The sequence below is a fragment of the Fistularia commersonii genome, chromosome 12 (genome assembly GCF_037954325.1).
Source record: "Fistularia commersonii isolate RoL2024-O1a breed Wild chromosome 12, RoL_Fcom_v1.0, whole genome shotgun sequence".
Lineage (NCBI taxonomy): Eukaryota > Metazoa > Chordata > Actinopteri > Syngnathiformes > Fistulariidae > Fistularia > Fistularia commersonii.
Window position 1 is genome coordinate 19134250 of NC_141295.1, and position 19746 is coordinate 19153995.

General features: G+C 50.4%; 1 protein-coding gene across 1 annotated transcript in view; it reads left to right on the plus strand.

Annotated features, from left to right (window-relative positions):
• The window catches only part of sdk1b (sidekick cell adhesion molecule 1b), a 276904-nt gene that overhangs the window by 234895 nt on the left and 22263 nt on the right, over positions 1-19746 (plus strand). Inside the window, exons 25-30 of the mRNA XM_086156189.1 lie at positions 1739-1889; positions 4305-4545; positions 4655-4770; positions 7513-7699; positions 8451-8549; positions 17854-18048. Of these exons, the coding sequence (XP_086012315.1) occupies positions 1739-1889; positions 4305-4545; positions 4655-4770; positions 7513-7699; positions 8451-8549; positions 17854-18048 (989 nt within the window). The remainder of the gene's footprint in view (positions 1-1738; positions 1890-4304; positions 4546-4654; positions 4771-7512; positions 7700-8450; positions 8550-17853; positions 18049-19746) is intronic.

Sequence of the window (19746 nt, forward strand, 5' to 3'; positions counted from 1 at the left end):
CCATCCCCGGACTTTTTTTTATTATTTTATTTTTTTTTATTTCCTGTTTGTCAGCAACCTTCTCCGCCGCTGCATGCAGATACTTATTACCCTCCCGCAAAACTAGCCGAGGGGGAAGAAGGAGGAGGAAGTGGAGAGGCGAAAAGAAAGCTTCTTCCTCCTTTCCCTTGTTTTTCCCTCCCGTCTCTCCATCCTGGGCGTCTGCTGCATCCGTCAGGCTCTTTGCATCTCCCTTCATCTGTAATGGGATTGTGTGTGTGTGTGTGTGTGTGTGTGTGTGTGTGTGTGTGTGTGTGTGTGCTAGCAGGGATTACATTGTCACACGCGACACCACCGGGATATTAGATGAAGCGATGTACTTGTCTGTTTCTTATCCTTCTCCCCCTCCTTCCTGTTTCAAGCCTCTCTTTACCACCTTCTCTGGAGCTCGCAGATGTTGCTCCTCACGCGTTCCACCACGCCGAGGCGAGGCGTGGTCGTGTTTAGAAGTAACAAGTGCTCCCTCAAGTCTCGCCGCGTGCGTGTCAACAGTTACTCTTATCTGCCGTTCTGACTGGAGCGTCCCGAGACGACCCGCCGATGCAGCCGTGTTTTTCGGGAGGAATCCTACGGCGCGCCGTGCCTCAAACCTCTTCTTCTCCGGGGCCGACGTGAAGGAGGAAAATATTGTAATCCCCCAGGAAACCGCTTTCACAGCGGGCCACGTTAACTTGCCGTTTGCAGGAGATACAACCGCTGAATGAAAGACGAGCGGAAGAGTTTACCGACGCCGCCCGCCTCCGTCCGACCTCCCGGGAGCCGCAATGCGTCCCGACTCGACGCCGGCGACCTTCTGCCTCGACCAGGGGGAGAAAAGGACAGCGGAGGGTCTGGAGGCGCCAGCGGCTACATGCTAATACAATAAGAGGAGTAATATTCATAAAAGAAGTAATGGATGCTGCAGTAGATCAAGAAGTTCCCCCTGAGAACCTGCAGCTTGTGAAAGCCCAGGGACTCTGGACAAGACACGCAAGACTAGCTAACTTCATGTCCGCTTCCACGCCATCCGTGAATCTCCCTTTTGGCTCCTGCAACACGAGTCCCGGCGCTCTTCCTCGTCCCTGAGTCCGTCCTCTCCTTCAGTGACCTCAACGTCTACCGGTTCCCTGAAGGTGAGGGAGGTGCAGCCAACCATCAGCTGAGGGAAAGTACCTGAGCTCCACCTCCAGCGCTGATCAGCTGCACTAAAAGAAGATACCCTCCCGATATCGGTTTCTTAACCGGAAATTTTCTTAACCGGCTGAGGAGAGCTAAAATTGACCTTCTTCCCCCTCTGTTGCCCTCTCACTGTACATAGAGGTTGATGGTTCAACTCCAGGACGACTGAAATAAACGAGGGAAATCTTCTTTCAGCTTCCTTTCAGCTTTTCCCTTCAAGGCTCGCCACAGAGAATCAGCCTTGTCCATCATGTCCAAAGCATCTCAGCCATCACTTTGTCACAGTCATACATGTCCTGCACCCCGGTCACAAACTCTTCTTTTCCTGTGGGCTTTTCCCTTCTGGGGTCGCCAAAGCGAATCCACCTTCTCCATCTGACCCTATTCTCTGGATCCTCCTCTCTCACACCAGCTCACGACGTCCATAAATCTTCTCTTTGGTCTTCCTCTCTTGAAATATTTGCTCGTAAATGTTCCACAATGGATTTGGAGTATTTGGATGTAGACCCGAACCTGACGGTCCGCCCTCTGGTCCCTCCAGGTTCCGAATGCAGCAGGTGAACATCGTGGGCTCCAGCCCCCGCAGCGCCCCCTCCAGGCTGATCCAGACCCTGCAGGCCGCCCCGGACACCCACCCCTCCAACCTGACCCTTTCGGCGGCGACGCAGACCAGCCTCCGCCTCAGCTGGAAGGTACGCACCATCAATGGCGTCGGGCCGGAAGCGAGCTTTACGCGTTTCCCTTGTGGTCTCCATGCACGGGTGGAGGGTGGCGCCGACTCCTCACCTCCGCCGTTATCGCGGCGAGCGCTAATCTGCCCCCATTCCCCATTCGCCGCATGGAACGCCCCGCAGCACAAACCGCCACGTAATTTTCTCACCGCTGTCCTTTCTTTTTCGCTCTTGTCCCGGCCTCTTCATCCATCTCTCTCCACCACCTCCCGCTCGCTTTTTACCCCCCACTCCCCCTCTTCTATTATAACATAAATGGAGTGCGGAGTATTTTCCATTTAAGAGTTGGAATGAGAAAAAGAGCCTGTCAAATCAGACACAGACAGTAGGCGCTATAGGCTACCTGCGCGGCATGCTAATGGGATTCCACCTGCATATTAACATCCAGCCTGAGTTATGCTAGGTTTTCCGTCGTAATAGAAATATCACGGCGGGTTTCAGCAAAGGCTATTATTCTAAGCTGCATATTAAGGGGTAATAAAGCTAATGTGACATCATGTATTATAGCTCCTAAATGTTAAGATGAGCTAAATCACCCGGGGTATTTAAAAACGCCTCGGCGTCTCGCTTTCTTATTGTGCGGCGGAGGGCGAGCGCGGCGCCGCGTTATTTAAAGTTGTCCGCGGGACATCTGAGCTCCTGCCTGGTGGGATTTCAGTGCACGGATGACAAGGAGGAGGAGAAGAAAAGTAATCCTCGGAACAAATGGGGACGTGATAACAACGGCGTTAGCGTCCTGAGCTGCAGCTGTTCACAGACGCTGGAATCCCCGCGGCTTCACCGGGACCTCCACCGACATGTCCCAAAACCACTCATTGTGCTTCTCCAGTTAGAAAATGCTCAAAGCAATTACCGTATTTTCACGACTATAAGGCACATACAAAAGTCTTCGATTTTCTTCAAAATGTGCGGCGCACCCTATAGTGCAGTGCGCCCTGAGTGTGTTGTTGTTGTAAGGCGGACGTAGTGGAGAACATAATGTGAACGTTAAAGGGGGAAGTGTGGGCGTTGATTGTATATAAAAGAACATGTATGTGCGTTATGCAGAACATCGGTGTTTTAACAACCCTGAAAACATGGCCGACAAACGCATCCAGCCACGTCACCAGCATGGTCGAGGTGCCGCTCACTTTCGACGTCCCGGTGAGTCACTGTGGAGAAGAAAAGGACCAGGACGGTAGCGAGACGCACAACATGGTACGAAAAGTCTTCTTGGAGACCACGGTTTCACTGAGAGTGGAAGGCAGCGCCGGGCGAGTTACGCCACAATTTGCAAATGGATTGTAGACGCTCGGGCTAACGTGTCCGCTGGTGCTGTTGTTGCTTTCGCAAAAGCAAAAGTGACTCTGACAGTGAAGAAAGTGAACCTGGCATGTTTGATGGAGGTTTAGGGCAGATGTTCAAATCAGAAGCAGAGGATGAGGACTTCCATGGGTTCAATTGATGACGATTACTGGTAAAAAAATGTGAATACCAAACTCAGTTTAGCTCCCACTCTGTTTTTAAATACCCAAACTTGTATGCTTGTGTGTGTTGTTGTTGTTGTAAGGCGGACGTAGTAGAGGACACCATGAGAACGTTAAAGGGGGAAGTGTGGGCGTGGATTGTATATAAAACCCGCGCCTTATAATCAGGTGCGCCTTATATGTGAGTTAAACACAGTAATGGCACACATAACTGAGAGTGCGCCTTTTAGTGCGGTGCACCTTATGGTCGTGAAAATGAGGTATTTATTTTTCCGTATTTGACCCCAAAAATTGAAAGCAGGAGCAGAGGACGTGTTTCAAACACAAGGATTAATCGTGGATAAAAGGGGGTCGGGTGGAGACCCTGGAGCATCCCTGGAGTTCGGTGGGGTCGGGGTCGACCTTCTCTCAGGCGCAACTACAGCAGGAGTGTAGATGTGGATTCTGAGGGTCCTTCTTCTCGCCGGTGCGTGTGCCGTGTGTTACACACCCCTGTCAGAACATCAAGCTCCTCCACGGACCATCTATCTTCTGGGTCGGGTTCTCGGGGGCAGCAAAGCCCATTCTCCCTTCTCCACGCCCTCTTGGTCCAGCTGTTCCTGGGGAACCTCCTCAGGTCCTCCTCCCGGTGGGACCTGCACCGGAAAACGTCTCCCCAGGGTCGTCCTCCAGGTCGGACCACATTACGGAGGACTTGAAGTCAAAGCGAAACCCTTGCGTGGTCCAGGAGGAGCGACGTCCCACACACTCTAGCTTCGAACTTTCAAGTGTTTTTCTCAATTCATTTTTATTTATTTTTCTCCCCGCGTTAAAAGCTCTTCTCCGTCCAACCGAGGCCAGATTAATTCACGAGCGGAAGTGCGGCGTGAAACGGAAAACACGAATTTACGCTGCGCACGTGAACCCGCAGCCTCTCCCGGAGTCCGAGTACAACGGCAGCCCGGAGACGGTGGGCTACCGGCTCCGGGTGCGGAGGGCGGACGGCGACGGCGAGGAGCGACTGGAGGAGGCGCCGGGGTCGGCGGGCGCCGGCGAGGCCACGGTGGAAGGTCTGGATCCGTGGACCCGCTACCAGGTCCAGATACAGGCCTACAACTCCATCGGGCCGGGGCCGTGGAGCGGCGCCGTCAACGCGCACACCGGAGAGTCCGGTACGAACCTACAAACCTTGAAGAACGGCGGCTTCAGGGTGGGAGGTGGCGCCCTGACCTGTGTGTGTGTGTGTGTGTGTGTGTGTGTGTGTGTGTGTGTGTCCTCCAGCTCCTTCAGGATCTCCTGTGAATGTGACGGCCGAGGCGGTGAGCTCCACCAAGATCCTGCTCACGTGGTCTCCTCTCCCCCGGGAGAAGAAGAACGGCGTGGTTCTCGGGTACAAGGTGCGTAAACACACTTATCGGCCGTTATCGCCGCCGCCTCTTTGCTCCGGAGGAGAACTTTCTGACGTAACGTTCGGAAACTGCTAAGGTTTGTCAGCTTCGGCTTTTAAGGGCTTGAAACGCTGGCCTCGGCGGCGCAGGGGTGAGAAGGACCAATCACAGCGTGCCAGACGTGAGCTGGAGGTGAAGATGTTGGAGTCCTTTAGACGTCCTGCAGGCTGAGATGGTTTGGACAGAAGAAGGACGGGGAAGAAGAAGGCTGAGGTGGAAGGAGGTCTGGAGGAAGACCAGAGAGGAGGTTATGGATGGAGGGATGGAGAAGGAGAGATGGAGGCAGGGGATTGGCTGTGAATGAGAAGGTGGCAGGTGATTGGCTGGGAAAAAGAAGGAGGCAAGTGATTGGCTGTGAAGAAGAAGGAGGCAGGTGATTGGCTGTGGATGAGATGGAGGCAGATAATTGGCTGTGGATGAGATGGAGGAAAGGGATTGGCTGTAAATAAGAATGAGGCAGGTGATTGGCTGTGAATAAGAAGTAGGCAGGTGATTGGCTGTGAATAAGAAGGAGGCAGGTGATTGGCTGTGGATGAGATGGAGGAAAGGGATTGGCTGTAAATAAGAAGGAGGCAGGTGATTGGCTGTGAATAAGAAGGAGGCAGGTGATTGGCTGTGAATAAGATGGAGCCAGGTGATTGGCTGTGGATGAGATAGAGGCAAGTGATTGGCTGTGGATGAGATGGAGGAAAGGGATTGGCTGTAAATAAGAAGGAGGCAGGTGATTGGCTGTGAATAAGAAGGAGGCAAGCGATTGGCTGCGGCAGCCCCTGAAGGGAGCAACTAAAAGGACAAGAAGAAGAAGATGAAGAAGAAGAAGAAGAAGAAGAAGAAGTCATCACCCTGTTGTTTGTTGCTTTGTCCATTTAATTAACACCAAATAATCAGCCAATCGCTGTCGGCCTCGTATCTGACTCCGCCTCCAGGCTCTCTCAGGAGCCGTCCAGCGGGATCTGGTCCTTTCTTTGCAAATCAGTAGAGGTCCGGCGCCGCGGCGTTGGCCGGGGAGTCGGCTAACCGCTATCGACGGTTAAATATGACGCGCTCTTGTTTTCGCCTGAGTGCACCACTTACTGACAGTCGCAGCACTCTCCTTTTTCATTTTTTTTTTTTTTAAACACTGCTTTTTGCGGGCACCCACGCACATCCCCGGGGGATTTATTATAATGTACTTCAGTCTGTATCTGGAAATAAAGAGCAGACATGTGCTGTGCGCTGTGCGTGTGTGTGTTTTCGTAACATCGCTTTTACTGTTACACTCAAAGACCAACCACTTGCAGGGAGTTTTTTTTATTTAATTTTAAAAAAAAAATTTTTTAAAGCGAGCAGAATTCAGTGCACGTCCAAACAAGACGACGAGGACGGAGTGATTCGATGCTTGCCGGCGACGACACGCCGATCTGTTAAATGTACTAATCTAGAAATGAAGACACAACCTGGTAGAAAGCGCACACACACACACACACACACACACAAACATGAAGAGCGGTGGATCCATCCGAGGCGTTTGTTGATGTTTGGCTCCATTTCACCATTCGATGCCTTTCGAATTCGATAGTCTGGTCCTGTTTCGTGTTTCATTCATTCATTCATTCATTCATTCATTCGTGCTGGATCTCCGCTGTCATTGGGCGAGAGGCAGGGTTCACCCTGGACGGCATCCAACCATTCACATGTCTGGATAATTCAGGGTGTCTGGTGAACCTTTGCATGTGTTTGGACTGTGGGAGGAACCTGGAGAACCCTGAGGAACCCCATGCAGATGCAGGGGGGAACATGGAGATTCCGCACAGAAAGTGTGGGAATCCAACTCGGGACCTTCTTGCCGTGAGGTGGAAGCGCTAACCGCTAGGCCGCCATCGCTAAAACTGATTACATCAAATATTGAACCGTGGATGTATGCAGGAGGTTCACTGTCCTCTGATATCTACTTAAGTTGTACCTCAGAGCGCAAAGTGTCTTCTTGAAAGGAAAGTTTGAAACAGAAAGGAAAACTGTTGGAGTCCAACAGACTCCCGGGCGCTAACCGCCGTGCTGCTAACCGCCTCGTGAGAAGAACAAGACCAACCAGGAGCTTCCTCTGCAGCCGACATTCCCTCCATCCCATCTCTCCATCCAGGCCTCCATTGTTGTCGAGGCCTGTTCTGTGAAGATCACTGTGAGGTCACTCCTTCACAAACTGTCCTTCAATAGATGATAAGTCCTTGTGTGACAATACATGAGCTCCTCTGCTAAGTATCATCTCCACAGCAGCTCACACACACACACACACATAATTTTGTTTTGCAGGGTTTTCTATGTGTGACCTCGTTCTTTCAAATGAGCCCCAAGGGCCGGAGCAAGAAGAGAATAAAAAGCCACAGGTATCAGCAGCTGATGAATTGTGGACTTGGGTCTTTTCCAAGGACTCGTAAAGAGAAAGCAGAAAACAGCACGACAAGGAAACTTTATTCATCGCCATGAAAGGAGCGAGCCAGGAACATAGAGATGTTCCGGGTTGGATCCCCGAGCTTCTCCTAGCCTGCGAAAGTACATCCATGTCGGTTAAAGGAAGTTGTAACGTTTCGCCGATGATGCCGTGCTGTTTGTCAGAGGGCTTTCTAGGCATACAAGTAGGGAGCGACTTTGGAGGAGCCGGGGAACGAACCTTCTGCCTGGAGGGACGCCGATTCTACTTCTGTTTGTCCACAGGTGTTGTATGCCAAAAAGGACTCGGAAGCGCCGCCCGGTCTCCAGCTGGCAGAAGGCGAGGGGACCACATCCCTGCTTCTCAGCGCTCTCCAAAAATACACCATGTACGAGCTCCAGGTGCTGGCCTTCACGCAGATGGGCGACGGGCCCCCCGGCAGCCCCATACTCCTCCGAACCAAAGAGGACGGTAAGAACTGCCTCTTTGACTCGCTCCTCTTCACTTGTTACCCTTCTGGGTACCCTACCCACATGTTACGCTTCTGGGTAACATCTGATGGCCCCCAGATGAACAAAGTAACAATATCACAACAATATCACAACATATTGTATAGTTATTTTATTGCCTATCTGTATATTTTATATATATTGTCTATTTTATACAGTTTTATATTTGTATTGTCCAGGACTACAGATGGAAATTAGCACAATTAGTACAATCTCAGCCTCTGTGCTTAATGTATTTGTACACTGTCCTGATAAACTTCTAAACAAACAAACAAACAAACTTCAAGCGTACGACTCGTCACGTTTTGCACAACAATCGCACGCTGACCTTTACATAACGCCGTTCATTCGCATTTTGAAAACATCGCGCACGTTGAGTACGCCGGGTCGCGACGTCGACGTCTGGCGGAGTCGCGCCGCCCCTCATCGAACGCCGTCACGTTTCAAAAATTTCCCCCTCGTTTCGGGATGAAACAATAACCGGGAAGTCAATTCCGGCGATGTATAATGAACCTCGCTCCCGTCTGTCAGTCACACACACACACACACACACACACATCCGGCTGAGTGGAACATGTAGTTCTCTCAGAACGAAGTGAGCGCACACACTCTTGTGAAACACACACACACACACACACAGGGCTTCACAGGGAGACGTTCAGTCTCATTACAGTAATGAAGTCGACCTTCTTTCCTCTCCTTCCCGCCTCCAGTGCCGGGACCTCCCGTCCGAATGGTGTTCCCAGAGGTCCGGCTGTCGTCGGTGAGGGTGGTCTGGCAGCCGCCCGCAAACCCCAACGGCATCATATTAGGTACGTGAGGCCGGGTCGGGGACGGGGGCGTCCGCATCGCCGTTTGTCGATCCGGCATCTGAATCACGGAGGCCCGAGTGAGGCTTGTGGACGCCACGCTGGGGAAACATGGAGTAAAAGCCGAGGAGTGAGGAATGGCTGATGCTGTTTTGAGTCTTCCAACAAGGTTTAGTCCCTTCTCCTTTTTAACCGGCAAGGCTTGTTGGTGTGTGTGTGTGTGTGTGTTGTGTCAGCCATCAGGCTTGCACTCTGGAAAAAAAAAAAAAGCTATTATAGCTGCTGAAGCAAGACACCCGTTCCTAATGCATACATAGCAGTACGTATAAGTATAAATACAAACCGAGGACCTCACATTTATTTCTCGCCGTTCAAATTGCGCTTCGCCGGATGAATCCGAACCAACAGATTAATAAAGAGCGTGAGAAGAAAGGTGCAAAAGAGAGGGAGGGGGGTGAAGGTGCGAGCTGCCGAGCTGGAAACAGAACAGAATGACAAAGGCCGTGTATTATATTGAAAAAAGAGATGTTTGCGCCAATTGTGTGTGTGTGTGTGTGTGTGTGTTGTTTGTCGTATGTCGTAAAAGTGCTTAGAAGGGAGAAACACTTGTGTTCGCAGCGGGGCAGGAGTCAAGTTGTGAATGATGACTCAAGGATGATCACACACACACACATTCATCCATGTGGAATCCCTACCTCTGAGTTAGTGTGTCGGAGTGGGCGCTCTCCCCCCTCCGAGAGGTTTTAAATAACTGCCGCCGCTTCATCTCAAACCCGTAAGGGCGACGTTCTCCTCTCCGGTTCGTAACCCCTGAAGATATCTGTGACGGAACAACTGACACGGAAGGACGGCGGGGAAATAATCAAGGTCAGGGGAGGGGTGTAATTGAATCGGGCGAGTAGCGTAAGGTATTAGAGGCTGTGAGCGCGCCGTGCAACCGTATGCCCTGAAATTAGCCGGTGGCCCTTCAATTACACGGATATCTTTGAACAGGCCTCGGCCTGATGTTCTGCTCGCACAGGAGAAGACACTGGATCTTCTTCCTCTTCTTTAGACAGGAACAGAGGAGTGTTTGTGTCTTTTCCCGACAGGGGTGTCCACAGTGAATCCACCTTCTCCTTCTAAGCCTATTTGCTGGACCCTCCTCTCTCACACCAGCTAACTTCATAACGTCTCTCACGACATCCATCAATCTTCCCTTTGGTCTTCCTCTTGAACTCCTGCCTGGCAGCTCCACCTTCGGCAACCTCCTACCCAGATCTTCACCGTGGTTTAGACATGAACAGAGGAGTGCTCTCGACCATCTCAGTCATCCCTTTGTCTCGGTCATACATGTCCTGCACCCCTGTGACAAATTTTTCTTTCCATTTGGGCTTTTCCCTTCAGGGAACAAAGAGGTTGATGGTTCAACTCCAGGACGACTGAAATAAACGAGGGAAATCTTCTTTTCCTTTCAGCTTTCCCCTTCAGGGGTCGCCACAGAGAATCAGCCTTCTCCATCATGTCCAAAGCATCTCCGCCATCACTTTGTCACAGTCATACATGTCCTGCACCCCTGTCACAAACTCTTCTTTTCCTTTGGGCTTTTCCCTTCTGGGGTCGCCAAAGCGAATCCCCCTTCTCCATCTCACCCTATTCTCTGGATCCTCCTCTCTCACACCAACTAACTTCATACCCTGTCTCACTACGCCCATAAATCTTCTCTTTGGTCTTCTTCTCGACCTCAGATTCCAGCATCCGTCTAACAATTTAATCACTATCCCTCCTCTGTCCATGACCCAACCATCTCAGTCTGGCTTCTCTGACCTTCTCTTCAAAACATCTACCATGTGCCGTCCCTCTGATGGACTCACTCCTGATCCTCTCCGTCCTGGTCGCTCCCAAAGTGAACCTCAACATCTTCCTCTCTGTGACCTCCAGCTCTGCCTCCTGTTATTAGGTCATTGTCACAGTTTCTGGACCATACAGCATCGCTGGTCTCACCTCATCTTGTCCCCGAAAAAGACACCTAATGAGGTACTATATTTCAAAGCTGGTATGAAGGCAGTGTTTCCTCGGATCTCCTTAACTACATCATCGACTCCACGTCCAGAGCGAACACGGACGGCAGACGGGCACCGACAAGGTTCAATTTTAGGCCCCCTTTACTTTTTTAATGGATATAAAGTCACGATTTACAGCTGCAAACGAGCCAAATGTCAAATATATGCCGATGACGCCATTGTATCCGTGTTGGATGGGTGGATCATGTGTGGTGCTTCATTTGACTTGACTGAACTAGAAGGACAACGAGTCACTTTTCCATTGAGAGAATAACGAACTGCGAATTCGGGAGTCGAGATTTAGGAGGTGGACACGGATCAGGCGGGGGGGGAGTTTATGTTTTTAGCCGTTATTTAAAACTCTCAATTCCAGTTTGATCGCCGTTTAAAGCAGTTGTGTAAAACTGCCGAAATCAATTTCAACTGCTCCGGCCTGATCGGACCAGCGACAGTTCGTTCACGCCGTGATGTTTAGCTAAGCTAATCAAACAACGCTAACACCCATTAAGCCATTATATAAACAGCCTCTAAAAATAATGGATCTAAAAACCTGACCGATGCTCCGCCGTCAAACGATTAGAAAATACAATCTGTCAAGTTTTGACAGTTTTGTCAGCGTCTCATTTCTAATCCAGACGCCCACGTGTGAGAATAACCCCGGAAAGTCTCCGCCGTCCGGCAAACAAAGAAACAACGGGTGAAAGCGAGACGCTTGCAAAGGTTGACCCTCGCGTACGTCCGTGCCCTTTCAGCCTGATCTGATTTATTTTGATACGTTTCGTATTTTACCGTTAGTTTGCTATTTTAAAGTGGCTCCTGAACATTTGCTGGAATAGTAAAGGCCAACCAGGGACAGGGGCAAATAAGAAATCTCATAAAAACTCCAGATTGTCTCCCAAGATGTACGCGTTATAACATTGTTTTTCAGAACGGAGATGATTATTCAAATATGGAAATTATTCATAGCGCCTTAAAGTAAACATGAAGGAAACGCTTTCAGATCTCGCCTTTGTACACGTCGACGTGCCTGTTGCTTTTCGGGTCTTTGCTTCGCGGCTGTGGCTCGGTACCTCCCACCAGAACATCGCCGGTTCCGTCGGAAACTCCTCAAGCAAGAACCGAACCCTCCCCGGTTCCTCCAGATGGCCCGGTTAGCATCTCGCTGTGTGTTGATTCAGGGTAAAGCGCCCGAGAACCGCAAGGTCGTGACAGCGGCGCATTTGTAGGCGCAGACAGATTCTCCATTGTACTCTGTCCGCAGTTAGCATGTAGCGAACTGGCTGCTCGCATCCTGAAGAGCATGGCGGGGAACATAGGTGGGAACATGGCAAGGACGTGGGGGAGAACATACTTAGGAACATAGATGGGAACATGGTTCCGGACATGGACAGGTACATGGTTAGGAACATCATGAAGAAAATAGGAACATGGCAAGGAGGTTAGATCGGAACGTGGTTTAGAACTTGGACGGGAACATCATGAAGAACATAGATAGGAACACAGTGAGGAACATCATGAAGGATAAAGCAACAAGACTAGGAGCTTAGACAGGAACAGGCTTTAGAACCTATAGAGCAACACGGTTGGGAACATCATGAAGAACATGAAGAGGAACACGGCTGGGAACACAGCAAGGAGCTTCGAATGGAAGATGGTTTAGAACCCAGACAGGAACATGGATGGGAACATCATGAAGAACATGGAGAGGAACACGGCTGGGAACACAGCAAGGAGCTTCGAATGGAAAATGGTTTAGAACCCAGACAGGAACATGGATGGGAACATCATGAAGAACATGGAGAGGAACACGGCTGGGAACACAGCAAGGAGCTTCGAGTGGAAGATGGTTTAGAACCCAGACAGGAACATGGATGGGAACATCATGAAGAACATGGGTAGGAAGGTAGTTGAGCGCAGGGTGAGGACACCGGCTTGGAGAAGAAGATCGAAGATCTGCCCCTGGAGCCTTCAGAGTCACCTGACCACAAGATCTGCTCGTTTGCAGAAACAGATGAAGGTCGTCGTCAGAAGGGATAAATAATAAATGAAAATATAATTAAAGCCAGAAGATGTGTAATAAATGTTGCATTTTTAACTATCATTTCAAATGTTCATTTTTACGACGTCAACTCCGTCGGACGGTGAAGTTAAAATCGGCACTGACACCGACGCCGAGACGCTTTTCCAACGAAAAAAACATGTTTCTGATAAAAAACATCTAGAAATCGGGACGTGAAATCAAGTCATTTTCATTTTCACATCTATTAAACGTCCATAAGTGCGCCTCTGGACTCAATAAATACAGATGAAATGCAGAGCAAAATAAAAACTACATCCATCAAACACTTAACCCCGTGCACAGAATATGCTGAATTTCTCTTCTAATGTAAATCGGCAGGCAGCCGTGTGTTTACCCTTTAGCGACATAACAGAAATGCTTTTAAATCGCTGAACAGGAAGTTCGGAACGCTTCCAGAAGGAGTGTCCAACTTATTTTCACACATAACGTAGCGGTAACAGTATAAATGTAAGTAAATGTAATGTAAAATAAATGTAACGACTCCTTAATGTGAAATAAGTCGTTCAAATCCAAAATGTTACTTGTGCATTTGCATAGATGTGAAACAAAATGTGAATTTTCTCCCTGAAGCACAAACATGTAGTGACCTTCCCATCTTCTTGGAACAGATATCGGAACATCTGCATCAACTTTTCTCCTCCTGGACATTTAGGGATCATTTGTTTTTCTCAATTCCACGTGTTGAAAACGGCATTGATGTGGATTCAGTGCGATCTGATGGCGGGTCACATGATCAGCAGGAATTGTGGGAAATGTAGTTTTGAGATGAGAGATGAGAACAACTTTATTTATCCCGAAGGAAATTGTTGTGCCAGAGTTTCAAGCAAAAACATAACAGTAATAGATAAAAGTAGGAGGGAGGGAGAATAAGAAATACAATAAAATATAAATTGTCAAGGTTGAGGCTATCAAGTGTTTTAAGGTCTTAAAAAGTACAAAGATTTGAAGATTCCCTTCGGCTGAGGGAAGTGGAATTAAAAAGTCTGATAGCCTCAGGAAGGAAAGACCTCCTGTGGCGTTCAGTGACGTTTTCGATCAATGCACCTGATTTATTTGAAGACAATCGGACCTTTTAAGACGTTCTCACGGGCCACAGGAAATGACACGGCGGGCCATGTTCTGCCCGCGGACCTTGACTTTGACCTGTGGACTCTGTGCCTGTACCAGACTCTGGTCTGTCATGGTGAAGAAGCTCTCGGTTTACTGGTGGATCTACGTTCCCACCCTCACCCTGGGGTCGGTCACCGAAAGAACCAGATCGCAGGGTGGCGGGACTTTCCTTTAGAGAGAGGCTGAGAAGTCGGCGTCTCCTGGACGCATGTCCTTCTGGGAGGAGACCACGGGGAAGACCTGGGACACGCTGGAGAAGCTATGTCTCCAGCGTGTCCTGGAGACGCCCAGAAGAGTTGGACCATGTAGCCGTGGAGACGGAGGTCTGGACCTCTCTGCTGCCTCCGACACCCGACCTCGGATAAGCAGCGCCAGAAGATGGATGGATGGATGGATGGATGGACGAAGAAGAAAGAAGAAATACTTTGATCACAGACCACAGCATCAGCTAGATGTGACCTCCTCTGAACCCACCATGGATGCACCAGGAGGCAGCTGAGGAAGGGGAGCAGATGCAGCGTCAGGGTCTCGCTCAAAAACACTTCCACAGGCTCGGAGGAACCAGGAATCCAACCAGGAATGTTCCACCTTAACACCTCGACGGACGGATGGATGGATGTTCATTCAACCCCCTACTTTTTTCAATTTGGTTCATCCTCGGAACTCCATGATGGGTAAAATGCAGTATTTTTGGGTGTATTTTTTTTCGTGTATCTCGTCGCCAGATGCGCTAATGATATTCGGCGCGGCGCGTGTTTCTCCGCTATGACCCAATTGTTGGGCGGGAGGGGAGGGTTTGCGATTGTCGGCGTTATCCAATAATCTCACACACTCTGCTTTCACGTTAACGCACAATCAGACGATCTGACAAGATTATCACCGGCACAACCAGATTAAATTCCTCTCAGCAGATTATCGTCCCAGCGGTTTTAACAGTGCGCCAGCTTTGTTTGTGACTTTCCTGTGTGTGTGTGTGTGTGTGTGTGTGTGTGTGTGTGTGTGTGTGTGTGTGTGTGTGTGAGCAACACCATCTTCATACTGAAAGCCTTTGTGAGTGGCCAGTGGTCTGTGGAGAGCTTGGTCGAGGCTCGGTGATTTGAGTGTGTGTGTGTGCGTGCTGAAGGGTGTTAGTGTTATTACATGGCCTACTGCACATGAGACAGACACACACACACACACACACACACACACACACACGCGGTGAGTCACGGCCAAGCGGAAGGCAGGGATGTTCTACAATTTGTATGATGAGAGTGTCAGCGCGTGAGCGTTGCTGTGCACCGCGCGGGTATTAAGTGTCAGAATTAGGACTTCCGCTGTCACAGTGTGTATTTTTAGGGGGAAGGAGGGCGCTCTGTGCACACACACACACACACACACACACACACACACACACACACTGCAGAAACCCAAGGCTGGACTGCTCGACTTCCCCTTGTCATGATGCGTTGGCTCTGACTCGTGCACGGTGTTAAAGCAGGCCGCGGGAGCGCAACGTCGCGACCCGACGGTGCGAGTGTACCGTTTCCATGGAGACAAAAAGGTCCGGTGTTTCTATTGGTTGCGGGGGTGGCCGGGCGCCGTTCGGCCCGCGTGGACGGCGAGCTGAGAAGCGGGTCGGGGTCGGAGAAGCTGACGGCTGCCGGGGCGTCTTCATCCATCCCAAACATCTACGTCTGTCGCGGGACGTCGCTGTCAACGCTGACGCCGCTCGGGTTTTCTGCTAAACTGCGGCGTGGAGGATGATGGCTACGAGTTCTGGCGCTAATTTACCGTTCAAAATCTTCTTTTCATATCAACTGGACTTGAAGTTCTTCACTCGACTGGTCCCAGAGGTTTCTTCACCTGTGGGGACTCAAAGAGCTACCAGGGTTTGTGCAGGTCCAGGTTCTGGTGGCTCGTGGTGTGCAGAAGCTAGCGCTGAGGGTGGCGTTATGCTAACGGAGGTGTCGTTCGTCGGAACGAAAGGGCAACTTAGTGGGATTTTCTGGACTGGAGTGTGAAAAGGTGAAGCTAAACAAAGGAGTGAAACCCGTTGGATCCCGTGGACGGAGGTTCATGTGGACGCTGCTTCTCATGGTGGATCTTTCCTGGTTGTTTGGAGGCTGCAGAAGGTTCTGGTTCACGTGTGAAAATCCATCTTGGTATTGATCCAGTTTGTGAAAGGTGGTGCCTGAGGCCCCTCCTTTGTTCAGATGGTTTCTTTGACTCCTCGGCTCTTTAGGATCCAACAGGTTTCACTCTTGTGTAGCTTTACCTTTTCACACTCCAGTCCAGGTGATCCCACTAAATTTTGCTCCAACGAACGGCACGACATTAGCATAGCAACCCCCTTAGACCTGGTTTCTGCAGATTAACTGTCTCATTTATATAACGGGTCACTATAACCCAGACCCGCCCAGAAACTCCCAGAAGAAGCCTCTGGGATGAGGCGCTGAAACGTCTTCATGCGAAGAAAATCAAGTCCATTTGCCAAAACAAGAAGATTTGAGCAAGAACTCACCATGTTCTGGATGGCTGAGGACCTCCATGGACTTCCGTTCATTCTCCACATCGCTTTTCCAGCTCTGGAGCCCATTTCAGCTACCATTGGGCGAAAGACACGGCAGATAAGATCGAAAGACGCGATTGGTGGCAGCACATGGAACCATAGAGATACATCCAACCATTCACCTTCTCAGTCACACGTCTGGACAACTCAGGGTCTCCACGAAGCTCTTGCATGTGTTTGGACTGTGGGAGGAACCCGGAGAACCCTGAGGAACCCACGCAGACACGGGGAGAACATCCACGCGGAAAGTCCAACCTTCCAGCTGGGTGGCTGAAGCGCTAACCGCCGCGCCGCCGCCATTTCAACGATCATCTCGTAGATTTTGGTTCCTGCAGCTGCAGCAACTCACCCGACGACGGTGCCTTCAAGGCTCTCAAAGAACTTTGCAACCGTGGTTGCCCTCCGTCCTCGGTTGTCCGGTGCTTTCGGCGCCGCCCCCTGCGCCTCCCTTTAGCATCAATCACTCTGCATGATTTTCTGATTTCATCAGAGTGAGCGAGAAGCTAATTCCCGTACGTGGGAGGAGATCTGGAGATCTATCCGGGCGCCTGCGGTGGAAAATCTTAAAATGTGCTGACGCGGCTCGTAGAGAGGACGTTCATCTTCTGAGAGGAGCTCGTGTTCGGGGTCTTGATAGCGAGCGCTGGGGTTGCCAGATAAGGCAGGTAGAGACGTCCTCCACCTGAGAAGGTGAGAAGGAGACCTTCCACGTCTCCACAACCTGACAGATGTGTGGGGGTGCGACAAAAAAAAAGTTCTTTATTTCACTCCGAAATTGGTTTTGAGGCAAATGAAATGATTGCGTGGGATAAAACTTTATCGATCCCCACGCGGGAAATTTAAGAACACTTTACAAATCAACCAGAAATCAGCTTCCAAACTTCCAGGGAATCGTTTCCAGAAGGGCATCGAGGACGAGAGCAGACGTTACGATACGTATTATTCATTATTAGACATGAACAGCGGATTGGGAGGCCTTGAAATCCATTTATTCATCATCCGGACCTTCTATCCTGCGATTGGGCGGGAGGCGGGGCTCACCCTGGACCGGCCAATCACGAGGAACTCTGGTGGAACATGACATTACATTACATTACATTACATTACATTTGGCAGACGCTTTTATCCAAAGCGACTTACAATAAAGGACATAAGGACTGCAAATACACTTGCAAATACAAGATGCACAGGAAATATACAGAACAGTAAGCTTGGGTTAGTGAGGGTTTTTTTTTTTGTTTGTTTTTTCGGACAGAGACACACAAACGTACACACACACACACACACACACACACTGCATAGCCTAACTTGCTGCCAACCTGATCTGGGGCATCAGCGCAGTAAAAAGTCCTGAAAGAGAAAAGTTTTTACCTGTTTCTTGAAGGTTGAGAGAGATGATGCTAGTTTGTTCCACCACTGAGGTAGTAGAACTGAGAACCCCGTCTGGAGAACCCTACGTGGAGAACATGACCACGGGGATCTTATCGGTGCATTCTCAGCACGTTCTTCCTTTTTACCCGCCAGGATACCAGATCTCCTACCGACGGGAAAGCCGAGACCCCCAGCGATGGACCACGGTGGAGGTGGGCTCCAACGGACGCCAGTTCACGGTGACGGGCCTGTCGCCCGAGCAGAGCTACGTGTTCCGCCTGACGGCCAGGACGGCGGTGGGCTGGGGGAAAGAGCAGGAGGCCCTGGTGGTGACCACCGAGCGCAGAGGTAAACCCGCACCTTCACCCCGGTCCGGGTGGACCTCGGGTATCAGAGAAGGTCCGCGACCTTCCTCGCCGTCCTCGCCGGCCGTAAATGAAATTCATATTTAATTAAAAAGGAGACGAACGATCGGCGAACAAAGTGACTTTCGGAGCAACGGTCGAGTTTATGAGAAGGAGGAATTACTTGATTAACGGCGCTAATTGCAAACGTCGGGGTCGAGGTTGAAGGTGCCGGCAGGAGCCGAGCCAATTATCTCATCCCGCTCCCGCCATTGTCCGACTTTTCATTGTCCTCGTCCGTCTCTGAAAGACGTTTTTCTTCTTCTTCTTCTGGCATTCATCCCCCCCGTCCAGAGTCTCTTTAGATTCTGTCGTTTCAGCCTCTCGCCGAGGCCACTTCTTCACGTTTTCAACAACAGAGAAAGGCAGGGAGAATTAGAAGATCTCCAAAGATTCCTTTTCGGTCTTGGTGAGGAGGAGACGTTCGCAGCTTCTCGTCCGCAAAGGGCTCCCGACTTTCTGAGGGTCTTGAGGTGAAGGCAGGAGGCGGCAGGGAGGAGGATGTTGGAGGTTCATCCGGGGAGCGGAACAGACAGGGATTAGATAAAGATTCCACAGATTCTGGAGATAGAAAGTCACACTGAGATGGTTTGGACGTGGACGGAGGAGAAGATCTGGCTGGAGGTTGATGGATGGAGGGGGAGAGGACAGGAAGCTGGTGAGTGGAGAGTCACATGCAGGCAGATGATTGGCTGAGGGTTAGATGGAGGCAGATGATTGGCCAAGGATTAGATGCAGGCAGATGATTGGCTGATGGTTAGACGGAGGCAGATGATTGGCCAAGGATTAGATGGAGGCAGGCAATTGGCTTAGTGTTAGATGGAGGCAAATGATTGGCGGACGGTTAAACGGAGGCCGAAGATTAGCTCAGGGTTACAAGGAGGCCGATGATTGGCTGAGGGGTAGATGAAGGCAGATGATTGGCCGAGGGTCAGATGGAGGCTGATGATTGGACAAGGATTAGATGAAGGCAGATGATTGGATTAGGATTCGATAGAAGCAGATGATTGGCTGAGGGTTAGCGAGAGGCAGCCGATTGGCTGAGGGTTAGATGAAGGCAGATGATTGGCTGAGGGTCAGATGAAGGCAGATGATTGGCCCTGGCACCTCCTGAAGGGAGCAACCCAAGGAGAAGAAGCTTGAATCCACTGGTTCTCTCCTTCCCTCCACCAGAAACCAAATGAATCCCAAAGAAATATGACTTTTTACATCCTGACTGTGTGTGTGTGTGTGTGTGTGTGTGTGTGTGTGTGTGTGTGTGAGCGCACACTCGTCTACACACCACCGTGCACTTCAGGAGCGTAGATCCTCCCGGCGCTGATGTTTTTGGTCCAGGAGGGACGTCCGAGCAGACTCTGAGGAGCTCCTTCCCTCCTCCTGGCCTCGAGCGCCCGGCCGTCCAGGAAGTGCTAAAAGGGCGGCTCCGGTTCTGACAATTATGAGTTTATTATCAGAACACGATCTCAACCGTGGGACGGGGCGGAGGGAGGGGGGGGCGCAGATGGTATCGGCCAAACAAAGGAGAGAATAATCAAATCTGGAAGGCACGGAAGAATAAGGGCAAGGGGGAAGAAGACAGACCGGCAGATTTGACTTAATTACTTGTGATAAGGACGGATGACGGGAGGCAAACCTGTGAGGT